This window comes from Oncorhynchus tshawytscha, linkage group LG30 (genome assembly GCF_018296145.1).
Source record: "Oncorhynchus tshawytscha isolate Ot180627B linkage group LG30, Otsh_v2.0, whole genome shotgun sequence".
Lineage (NCBI taxonomy): Eukaryota > Metazoa > Chordata > Actinopteri > Salmoniformes > Salmonidae > Oncorhynchus > Oncorhynchus tshawytscha.
In genome coordinates, this window is record NC_056458.1 from 37440707 (window position 1) to 37452933 (window position 12227).

Here is a 12227-nt window from a genome sequence, read left to right on the forward strand (position 1 = left end):
CTGTCATGTGTCTTTTACTGAAGAGTGGCTTCCATCTGGCCACTCTACCATAAAGGCCTGATTGGGGGAGTGCTGCAGAGATGGTTGTCCTTCTGGAATATTCTCCCATCTCCCCAGACTAACCCTGACTAGCTATGTCAGAGTGACCATCCGGTTCTTGGTCACTTCCCTGACCTAGGCCCTTCTTCCCGATTGCTCAGTTTGGCTGGCTGGGCGGCCAGCTATAGGAAGAGTCTTGTTGGTTCCGAACTTCTTCCATTTAAGAATGATGGAGGCCACTGTGTTCTTGGGGACCTTCAATGCTGCAGACATTTTTTGGTACCCTTCCCCAGATCTGTGCCTCAACACAATCCCGTCTCTGAGCTCTACTGACAATTCCTTCGACCTCAAGGCTTGTTTTTTGCTCTGACATGCACTGTCAACTGTGGGGTGGGACCTTATACAGATGTGTGCCTTTCCAAATCATGTCCAATCAATTTAATTTACCCCAGGTGGACTCCAATCAGGTTGTAGAAACATCAAGGGTAATCAAATGAAACAGGATTCACCTGAGCACACATTCGGGTTTCATAGCAAAGGGTCTGAATACTTATGTAAATAAGGTATTTCTGTATTTTATTTTGTAGAAATGTGAAAACATTTCTTTGCTAAAATTTTATTATTTAACCAGGCAAGTCAGTTGAGAACAAAATCCTATTTACAATGACAGCCTACCTCAGCCAAACACGGACGACGTTGAGCCAATTGTGCGCCACCCAATGGGACTCCCAATCACTGCCGGGTGTGACGCAGCCTGGATTGGAACCAGGGCCTGCAGTGACGCATTATGCACTAAAATGTAGTGCCACTCGGGAGCCTTAAAACGTAACTGTTTAATGCAGCCATGCAGGTACAGTGGCTCCCATATGACAGATACGGTGAGTCTAAAGGAGCACACAACAAAAATATACAAGGGCTACATAGCGAACATAACAAATACAACGGTTTATTATGGATTCTCATGACAATTAAGTTGGCATACACTACGCAGTGTATGTGAATTTACGCGTTTTACTCTCGCACGCAAGTTTTGACATGGTTTCGGCTTAACAGTGAAGAAGGTGGACTTTAGCATTTATTGCGCAAGTAATACATTGAACTACTCAAACTAATAAAAAATCTAAGAAGCTAGATATCATTGAAGGCAGCAAAATGCTTTCTGGATCTCCAGGACAGGCGACATTGTTACAGGGAATACTGAATGAAGAGGCCACCCCTCCCAGGTTCCTGAGCCCGTGTAGGGATCTGAGTATACCTATTAATCCGACTGAAGGAGTAACGTTTTTGTTTACTTTAGAAATTTAGAAGTATCTTTTTTTTCACCTTTCCCTTATCCCTGTTATTTTGAGTAAACGTTTATCAGTTTTCACCCCATCCAGTAGATGGCAGACCGCCGGAATACCATAGTAGGAAGAGCTTCCTGCCTTCCGTTCTGCTTCTGCTACAATCATTTTTGTGTTAGGAAGTCTTGTGTACTTGTCGAAATGGCCGAGGGTGATATCGAAGAATTCATTGAACAAAACAGGCATTTGTCCGAGCTTGTAGATACATATCGTGGTATCTCCGAAAGTGAAAAACATTGGAAGGCCAGGAGGGCATTCCTATTCAGAAATATAAACGACTTTGAGGACCCACACATTGACCAGCTGCTTGCTTTGTCCATGGTATGGGCCAACAACGTGTTTCTTGGCTGTCGGTGAGTTAACAATAAATACCCATCGCGTGCATTGACTTCTTGACTTGCTATTTAGCTAAAATGCATTTTAACTTAATATACCAAATGTATGGCATGCAATACAGGAACTGCAGTTAGTCAGCTACCTATATGTTCTCTCAGATACAGTCCAGACCTCTTGGAGAAAGTGAATGAAATGGCTGAAGGAATTGTTGTGGAGGATGCCCCTGTTTTCAAAACCAGAGATGAGATCATGAAAAATCAGGTTGGTTATATTTCATACCAAAATAATGCTTCCTCTTCCTGCCTTGCCTTCTTTCATGAACACAAATCTAGAAAAGATAAGACAGTTGAAAGCAATTAGGCTGGTGTCTAGTCTCTAGCTATGCCTTCCAAAACAGACCAATAGGAGGCAAGGTAACAGTGTAAGGACACACAACCATAATCATTTTGTCTTCCTCCTTCAGAAACGATGATTGGATGACCTGCTCCGTTATGGATGGATTACATTACTGTCCAACTTTACTCAGCTGCATATGGTTTTAAAATGTTATTTTAATAGCATGCAAGCTTCTTACAGTTTGTTGTTGTGTATTACAACACATGTAACACAAGCTAAACATTTTATACATTAAAGTAATTTTAGGTAACTTGCCTGATTCAATATCTAAAACTTGAGGCCCATTATGAGAATAAAATGGGTGGGAAAATGTTGCAAGAACAAAGCATGGTAATGTCAGGAATATGCCGTGTGAGTTATGCTTTTTACATGTTCAATCAAAGTCCGCAGCTGTGCATCTGATTCAAATACCATTTTTGAAGGGGTCCAGAAAAGGGCTTTCCATTTGGTCTTCACATACTCAGTTCTCCCAAATTACCCCAGGGTGAACATTGTACTACCTTGATTCCTCCCCTTTGCCTCCTCAAAACACATTGAACCAGAGGGGATAAACCTCAGATCTTCTGCGCCAATGTGCGTTCTACAGTTAGTGCTGGGATGTAGTTATGTCCAAATTGTGGGACACTGAAAACCTTTTTGCAACAAAGTTTCTATTAAACAAATTCAGATAGGTCTGTCCCCGTTCCGTATAAGAAAGACTTGACAACTGACAATGAATACACTCCAGGGGTGTATTCAATTACAGAAACCATTTAAGAACCAAACCGAGCATACGAAACAGGGAGGGACCTACCTGAATTTGTCCTGTGAGCCAAAATTGTGTTCTCCGTTGCAAAATGTTTTGCAATAGAATCAGCGTAATGGAAGGACCTACTTGAATATGTTCAAGAGAAGCTTGTTTTGCTCCGTTTGGTTATGAATTCACCACACACATCAGGCCCATTGGGCATTAAGGGGAACACTACCTCTGGTTGCACATTCCCACAGATCCCCGGTCTGCTAGCTGGTATGTATTTGGCTCTTGGGAGGTTCCTGGTGGCCTGCTACTCCCCATTGAGGATGCAGGGATGAGGATTATTTACCCTAGTCCCATCAACTCTGGGCCTCAACCAGTTCCACTCCTTTTTTCATTGTTCCCCTCTAATCAGAGACTGATTTAGACCTGGGACACCAGGTGGGTGCAATTAATTATCAGGTAGAAAAGAAAACCAGCAGGCTCTGGACCTTGTAGTTTAAGAGTTGAATATCCCTCCACATAATACACAATGCCACAGCTGCACGCAAGTAAAACAAATGAGCTGAAATCAAAGTCTGAAAAATGTGTTTTATGTTTATACAGCATATAAGTATACATTGTTTTGTTTTTAGAGTAAATTCACAAATGTATAACACATCCCTTCTCCTAAGGTGAAATAAACCATGAGCTACAATATGACCTGTACTGTCTGTCACAAAAAAAAATCTCAAGCAAGCTACCTTTCATTGGGTACAAGATAAAGTGAAGAGAAATGCAAGCGAGAAAAAGCAGATGCATGGATTTGTGTTGCAATCAGCCCTTATTCTGTAGTCCTGATGTGTCTGGTTTCCACTATCTGTCCATGTTCCTAGATGAGCCAAACTCCAAATGTCCTCTTAAAAGTGCCACTGTACTTGAACTCGATAAAACTTTTACAGATCACATCAGCCATCTTTTAGAAAAGGTTGGCAACCACTTTCTTTTTTGTCGACATGCAGAATGCCCTAGTTATCGTGAATAGTACTGACTCCTTTTATTCAGGAAGGTAATTTGAAACTACTACCAGGATGGGGGCGAGAGAAGCTGTCTGCTTTATAGCTGGACAATTGGTTTCAAATTAATGCTACATGACAAACAATGCAGAATTTGAGGAAGCCACTCACTCAACAAAATGTTTTTCTACCAATTAAGTTCTGTTCAAACCAAGAGATGTTACAAAATAAGTCTGTATAAACTAAACAGTAAACAGCATCAATCCAACAAAAAATATATTGCAATAACTTATTTCACATCATGCAATAAAAAAAATCAGATTTTCCTCAGTTGTATTGGCAAGCAAGTAAAAGTCCCTACTTGTTTTTTTATAATTTTCTGGTGGCACTTTAGTTCTTCTGATGTTGACTTCTTTTCTTGGAGGAGCTAAATGAAAGATGTAAGTATTTGATACGAGTGATGAGAAGCCAGGGTGGAAGATGTGTTAGGAGTCCACCCAGCTCTGCTCCACGATGGCAGAAACTCTCTTCTCATACTCCCGCTTGTTTTCTTGATAAAGCTGTGCAGCCTGGCTGTTTGCTGGACTGTTAGGATTTGGCTCATCCAACAGCGACTGTCGACACACACACACAAAAAGAGTGATTGAATGTACCGGTATGAAAGTGGTTCTTGTACCCTTCACCAATATAAAAAGTGTGGTTCTTGGACCCCTACACCGGTATGAAAGTGTGGGGTTCTTGAACCCTACACCTTTAGTGAGGTAGCTGAGTCACAGTCTTATGTATATTGAGGAGCAGAAATACCACAAAATGTAGGTAACACTATGTATATAGTCTGTAGAGCATCTACAGATGGACTATCTGCTAACCCTTACTCTAACTGTAAACTTAGCAAGCAGTTTGCTTATCAACCGATAGTATGACCATCTACAGATGGACTATCCAAATAAGGTGTGAGCCAAAGGTTGCTGCTATGATCAGATATCTACTCTGCAGTGAATTGTTTTCCCCACAGAACATACTGCAAAACAACAATGAAGTACACTACATAAAGAAACTTACACTTGTAAAATATAGAAACACACAGTAATATATTATGATGTCAGACTGATAGAGGAGAGGATTACAAACCAACCTGGATAGACGTCAGAATGGACGACACATCATATGTGGGGCTCCAACGATTCTGAAGGATGTCTAAACATATACTGCCATCTGCATAAACTACAAGATCAAAATGATTGTTTTAATTTCTAAGAAACATTTATACACAATCATGAAACAGAAAAGCTTACTATCATTAAAAAGCAAAATGCTGAAAAGGACATCATGTGTTCCCTATCCCATCAAGAACATGGCTAAAGTATTTAGGACATCTTGAATGTGTCCATAAGAACTCTTACCATTTGGGTGAAACATTTTGGAGATAAATCGAACCGTGGGTGGCTTGTTAGGGTACTCTTCTGAAAATTCTATCACAAGCTTAAAAGTTCCTGCGGAGACAAGTACAAAAAAATGAGTTGTCACATACACCAGATAGGTACAATGAAATGTGTTGTTTTACAGGGTCAGCCTTTATTGAGGAAAAATACATGTCTTGTCCACTCCCACCCCACAGTCTGACATGACTAATATAAGCCTGAATATGAAGGCTCACCCAGTATATATGCAAAACTCAAAAGGCAGCAGAGTCATGAACCTGTCAAAATATATCACACTTTAGAATGTATTTATGATTTTTTTTTAACCTTTAACTAGGCAAGTGAGTTAAGAACAAATTCTTATTTACAATGATGGCCTATCCAGGCCAAACATGGACGACACTGGGCCAATTGTGCGCCGCCCTGTGGGACTCCCAATCACAGCCGGATGTGATACAGCCTGGATATGAACCAGGCTGCCTCTTGCACTGAGATGCAGTGCATTAGACCGCTGCGCCACTCGGGACCCCCAAAAAATACAAAGACTGACTTTGCTCTTGGTTAGGACGATTGCAACCAGTTCATGAGTTAAAGTAATATTATGATAAACTAAGTTTAGTAATTGATTTAGTAAAACATTTTTACTTACCATCCTCAAACGGTGTAGCCACAGGCCTGCAAATAAAGGGAGGAACAATTACTTGCACTGTAACAAATTCATATTAGCGATTTCACCCTGACTACCAAAACAAACATATTGCCACAATACCACTCCTTATACACTCCCCCGCTGTAACAATTACAATCTTGATACAGCCTATTAATAGCACATTACAATAGAAGGTAAATTAATGAGCATGACAATACCATACATTACTGGGATTAATACAAATGCTCTCATTTCTAATTAACTTTATATATGGCACACTGGCCTTCCACAGCTCAACAACTACATGTCACCATCTAGCCTAACCCTCAGCCAATAGTATGAGCAACTTGCCCATATCCACGTTATCCGTACAGTCTTGGTGCCATGCCAGGATGATCAGACTGGCAAAATGAGAAGGGTGGCTTTAGAACACTCACCCAAAAATAACCGCGTTCCAAAGCATGATGTTATTCTCTGATGGAGCACCACTCACACCAGTTGGTGGGTCTTCTTGAAGTCTGAGGACAGAGAAACGGAGAGGAAACAATAGAATTAAACTTAAACCCAGATGACTGTTTTTAGAAACAAGAAGATATCTATGTGCCATCTTCTACCATGAGTACAAAAGTTATGTGAACAAGAAAATAAACTGAAATGCTATTGCTAGGTTTCCATTAGATTGGTGTCAGATTTTAATGCAAATATTCTAAAATATGCACATACAAAAATATGCAAATTTCCCACCAATGAGGTTTCCATCAAATTGACTTGCGTGATAGCTGTGCGTGATAGCATAGTGCACATAAAAATAACTTGCGGTTAAATTCCCATGTATTTTCAGCACTACTGATGTTGCGTTATAGTGAATGTCCCCACTCAGATCTTAGGTGGCCTACCTGCACTCTATCTGTGAGCTGTTGGCTAGAGCACACGTTCTACATGAGATTATTATGGACAAAATAATTATATATATTTTTTGTCAAACGGCAGCCAGGCATCAAACATGTCACCAGAATAAGACCCTCAATATTTATTGGAAAGGCTCATCAAGCTCATCACCTTGCACTTTCACCACCCAGTGAAGTTCCTAACTTATTTCATCTGTAGCCTAATAAACTGAATGCTTTCACAGTGGGAGGATCACACAACATATCGCATACTTCGATATGATGGTTATATCAATTAGAGGTCGACCGATTAATCGGAATGGCCGATTAATTAGGGCCGATTTCAAGTTTTCATAATCATCGGAAATCGGTATTTTTGGACATCGATTTGGCCATAAAAAATTATATACCTTTATTTAACTAGGCAAGTCAGTTAAGAACACATTCTTATTTTCTATGACAACCTAGGAACGTTGGGTTAACTGCCTCGCTCAGGGGCAGAACGACAGATTTTCACCTTGTCAGCTCGGGGGATTCAATCTTGCAACCTTACAGTTAACTAGTCCAACGCTCTAACCACGTGCCTCATTGCATTCCACGAGGAGACTGCCTGTTACGCGAATGCAGTAAGCCAAGGTAAGTTGCTAGCTAGCATTAAACTTATTTTATAAAAAACAATCAATCATAATCACTAGTTAACTACACATGGTTGATGATATTACTAGTTTATCTAGCGTGTCCTGTGTTACATATAATCGATGTGGTGCGTATCGTTGCTCCAATGTGTACCTAACCATGAACATCAATGCCTTTCTTAAAATCAATACACAGAAGTATATATGTTTAAACCTGCATATTTAGCTAAAATAAATCCAGGATAGTAGGCAATATTAACCAGGTGAAATTGTGTCACTTCTCTTGCGTTCATTGCACGCAGAGTCAGGGTATATGCAACAGTTTGGGCCGCCTAATTTGCCAGAATTTTACGGAATTATGACATAACATTGAAGGTTGTGCAATGTAACAAGAATATTTAGACTAATGGATGCCAACCCTTAGATAAAATACGGAACGGTTCCGTATTTCACTGAAAGAATAAACGTCTTGTTTTCGAGATGATAATTTCCGGATTCGACCATATTAATGACCTACGGCTCGTATTTCTGTGTGTCATCATGTTATAACTAAGTCTATGATTTGATAGAGCAGTATGACTGAGCGATGGTAGGCAGCAGCAGGCTCGTAAGCATTCATTCAAACAGCACTTTCGTGCGTTTTGCCAGCAGCTCTTCGTTGTGCGTCAAGCATTGCGCTGTTTATGACTTCAAGCCTATCAACTCCCGAGATTAGGCTTGTGAAATGGTGAGCTAGTTAGCGGGGTGCGCGCTAATAGCGTTTCAAACATCACTCGCTCTGAGACTTGGAGTGGTTGTTCCCCTTGCTCTGCATGGGTAACGCTGCTTCGAGGGTGGCTGTTGTCGTTGTGTTCCTGGTTCGAGCCAGGGAGGAGCGAGGAGAGGGACGGAAGCTATACTGTTACACTGGCAATACTAATGTGCCTATAAGGACATCCAATAGTCAAATGTTAATTAAATACAAATGGTATAGAGAGAAATAGTCCTATAATTATAATAGTAATTATAATTACTATAATAACTAAAACATCTTACCTGGGAATATTGAAGACTCATGTTAAAAGGAACCACCAGCTTTCATATGTTCTCATGTTCTGAGCAAGGAACTTAAACGTTAGCTTTCTTACATGACACATATTGCACTTTTACTTTCTTCTCCAACACTTTGTTTTGCATTATTTAAACCAAATTGAACATGTTTCATTATTTATTTGAGGCTAAATTGATTTTATTGATGTATTATATTAAGTTAAAATAAGTGTTCATTCAGTATTATTGTAATTGTCATTATTACAAATAAATAAATATAAACAAAATCGGCCGATTTACAAGTATCAGCCTTTTTTTTGGGTCCTCCAATAATCGGTATCAGCTTTGAAGAATCATAATCGGCCAAACTCTAATATCAATATTGGCACATGAAAAAAGGTGTTTCCATTGCCATTACTCACATAATTAATTTTACAGACAAAACGATCCAACTTGTCTAGCATATTTTGTCACTAAATCCAGCAGTGTCATTCCAAAAACTCACCACATAAAAAATCTAACTTTTACAGCTTTCCTTCATGCACAAGGTAAACTGTATTTCTCAGATCCATCTACAAGTCTCTACAGAAAATACCACCACAATTAACCCCATTTACTGTTAGCTCCCTACCCACTGTAAAATGAAAGGCTACTGCACAGTGCTGCTATCCATTGTGAGTCACATTTGAATTATGCTTTATTAGGGTAGTACTTGTAATGTTGTTGTTCCCTGCAAGGAAATCTTGATGCTGTCAGATACTTGTCTTGTGATGTAGGCTACAAATAACAAATAAATATCTTATGAACAATGTAGTTCTACCAGTATGTGTTCTGTGAGATATAATTCAACAAACCATTGATCGAACACACAATGCTTATCAAGGAATGCTCCACGGCCAATTGGTGGCAGAGGCAGCCAAGTAGAGTAGGGTAGAAAAGGATTATAATGTTACTATACAGTTGAAATCAGAAGTTTACATACACTTAGGTTGGAGTCATTAAAACTTGTTTTTCAATCAATCCACAAATTTCTTGTTAACAAACTATAGTTTTGGCAAGTCAGTTCGGACATCTACTTTGTGCATGACAAGTAATATTTCCAACAATTGTTTACAGACAGATTATGTCACTTATAATTCACTGTATCACAACTCCAGTGGGTCAGAAGTTTACATACACTAAGTTGAATGCCTTCAAACAGCTTGGAAAATTCCAGAAAATTATGTCATGGCTTTAGAAGCTTCTGATAGGCTATTTCACATTATTTGAGTCAATTGGAGGTGTACCTGTGGATGTATTTCAAGAACTACCATCGAACTCAGTGCCTCTTTGCTTGACATCATGGGAATATAAAAATAAATCAGCCAAGACCCCCCAAAAAACATTGTAACAAGTCTGGTTCATCCATGGGAGCCATTTCCAAACACCTGAAGGTACTACGTTCATCTGTACAAACAATAGTACGCAAGTATAAACACCATGGCACCACGCAACCATCATACCACTCAGGAATGAGACTCGTTCTGTCTCCTAGAGATGAACGTACTTTGGTGCGAGAAGTGCAAATCAATCCCAGCACAGCAAAGGACCTTGTGAAGATGCTGGAGGAAACAGGTACAAAAGTATCTATATCCACAGTTAAATAAGTCCTATATCGACAACCTGAAAGGCCGCTCAGCAAGGAAGAAGCCACTGCTCCAAAATAGTAATAAAAGCCAGACTACGGTTTGCAACTGCACATGGGGACAAAGATCATACTTTTTGGAGAAATGTTCTCTGGTCTGATGAAACAAAAATAGAACTATCTGGCCATAATGACCATTGTTATGTTTGGAGGAAAAAGGGGGAGGCTTGCAACCCGAAGAACCTCATCCCAACCGTGAAGCACGGGGGTGGCAGCAACATGTTGTGGGGGTGCTTTGCTGCAGGAGGGACTGGTGCACTTCACAAAATAGATGGCATCATGAGGTAGGAAAATTAAGTGAATATATATTGAAGCAACATCAATACATCAGTCAGGAAGTTAAAGCTTGGTTGTAAATGGGTCTTCCAAATGGACAATGACCTCAAGCATACTTCCAAAGTTGTGGCAAAATGGCTTAAGGACAACAACGTCCAGTTATTGGAGTGGCCATCACAAAGCCCTGACCTCAATCCTATAGAAAATATGTGGGCAGAACTGAAAAAGCATGTGCGAGCAAGGAGGCTTACAAACCTGACTCAGTTACACCAGCTCTGTCAGGAGGAATGGGCCAAAATTCACCCAACTTATTGTGGGAAGCTTGTGGAAGGCTACTCAAAATGTTTGACCCAAGTTAAACAATTTGAAGGCAATGCTACCAAATACTAATTGAGTGTTTGTAAACTTCTGACCCACTGGGAATGTGATGAAAGAAATAAAAGCTGAAATAAATCACTACTATTATTCTGACATTTCATATTCTTAAAATAAAGTGGTGATCCTAACTGACCTAAGACAGGGAATTTTTACTAGGATTAAATGTCAGGAAAAACTGAGTTTAAATGTATACTTCTGATTTCAACTGTATATGCACATCTACACGAGTCTCCATGGAGTTCCTAAGTATCACCTTTTTCCATTGACAGGTGTGCTACAGACTCTTCTGGAGACAGACATTGAGCTGCTATAGTGTAACTAATTGGCTTGCCCAGGCAGATGCCATCTGGAATCAAACAGACGGTAGCTGCCGGGGCTTTACATGAAGCCCTGGCCAGGTGGGTTTGTCCTCATCAGGAATAAAGGCCTCCTTCTGAAACCTATGCCTAATCCCAATTTTTGGAGTTTCTCCTTTCACATAACTGAATATTTATACTATTGCCTAGATAAAATGTTGCTGAATGTTGTCCCTAAATACATAGGTCTGGAAATACGGCATACAAGAGCAGGGCAACACAATCAGAAGTTAGGGTTGTGTAACACCTGTCCGGCCATCAGTACACTGAGATTAGCAACCTAGCTAGTTTACTAGTAGTTTAACTCAGCTAGCACAGCCTTTTTTATCGATACAAATCAAATAAATTTGGTAGGTATCTAACGTTGGTAAGTTAATAAGTATTTGGTTAACTACGAGTTTAATTCCCTTACTAAAGTGAACTATCTAACGTTAGCTAAATGCAGAGGGACTGACGAGTTCGATTTAGCTAGATGTACCTAGCTATAAAAAAATAAAAAACAAGTTAACGTTAGCTGGTTAGATAGCTAACATCTGTATGGCAATGTAGTTCTAGCATGCATTCTAGCTGGCTAATTGAAGCAACATTATTGACCTAGTACTACAACTAGTTAGGTACCAGACAGTCAGTACAAAGTACTCAATTAATGACTGGCTCTATGATTAGCACCTACAAACAACAGTGTACATGTACTGCAGGCCTCAAATTAGCTAACGCGTTAGCTAGCTAAATACAACACACAAAAGCAGAGCCAAAACGTTGCACTACCTTTTGAAATCTCTCATAAGTCGTCTTCTAGCCGGAGTAGACATGATTCAAAACGTAAAAAATTATACTTTGGTCATAAAAATCTGTCGAAACCGGTATTATTTTGGGTAAATCTTCCGTCTGTGCCCTTTTCTTCTCTCCAAAACAACTACAGTGACGTCATACTTCCACAGGGGAAACAAGCAAGAACATTCGTTTGGAATAGTCCACTTCTACTATGAGTAGTGTGAATGTTATCAAATTAACACATTTCATCCAATATGTGAACAGTACATGCAATTTACACGACACCTATACTTGGT

General features: G+C 39.8%; 2 protein-coding genes across 2 annotated transcripts; one reads left to right on the forward strand and one right to left on the reverse strand.

Moving 5' to 3' along the window:
- Positions 1-681: 681 nt before the first annotated feature.
- Positions 682-3546, forward strand: LOC112246637 (CDKN2AIP N-terminal-like protein). Its single transcript, XM_024415105.2, has 3 exons — positions 682-1735; positions 1877-1979; positions 2182-3546. Exons 1-3 carry the CDS (start codon positions 1422-1424, stop codon positions 2188-2190), a joined length of 426 nt encoding a protein of 141 aa, XP_024270873.1. The 5' UTR covers positions 682-1421; the 3' UTR covers positions 2191-3546.
- LOC112228206 (ubiquitin-conjugating enzyme E2 B-like) lies at positions 3419-12093 on the reverse strand. The gene is made up of 6 exons (XM_024393323.2): positions 11926-12093; positions 6350-6430; positions 5913-5938; positions 5246-5335; positions 4978-5066; positions 3419-4456 (listed from the first exon to the last, which is right to left on the reverse strand). Exons 1-6 carry the CDS (start codon positions 11967-11969, stop codon positions 4328-4330), a joined length of 459 nt encoding a protein of 152 aa, XP_024249091.1. The 5' UTR covers positions 11970-12093; the 3' UTR covers positions 3419-4327.
- Positions 12094-12227: the final 134 nt, after the last annotated feature.

Excerpts from the sequence above, each read along its gene's own strand:
- LOC112246637 (XM_024415105.2), top strand. The coding sequence starts at position 1,422 with ATGGCAGACCGCCGGAATACCATAGTAGGAAGAGCTTCCTGCCTTCCG. Across the intron at positions 1,736-1,876 it reads AACGTGTTTCTTGGCTGTCG|ATACAGTCCAGACCTCTTGG; the intron begins GTGAGTTAACAA and ends ATGTTCTCTCAG.
- LOC112228206 (XM_024393323.2), bottom strand. The coding sequence starts at position 11,969 with ATGTCTACTCCGGCTAGAAGACGACTTATGAGAGATTTCAAAAG. Across the intron at positions 5,939-6,349 it reads TGGAACGCGGTTATTTTTGG|GCCTGTGGCTACACCGTTTG; the intron begins GTGAGTGTTCTA and ends CTTTATTTGCAG. Across the intron at positions 5,336-5,912 it reads GGCTACACCGTTTGAGGATG|GAACTTTTAAGCTTGTGATA; the intron begins GTAAGTAAAAAT and ends TTGTCTCCGCAG.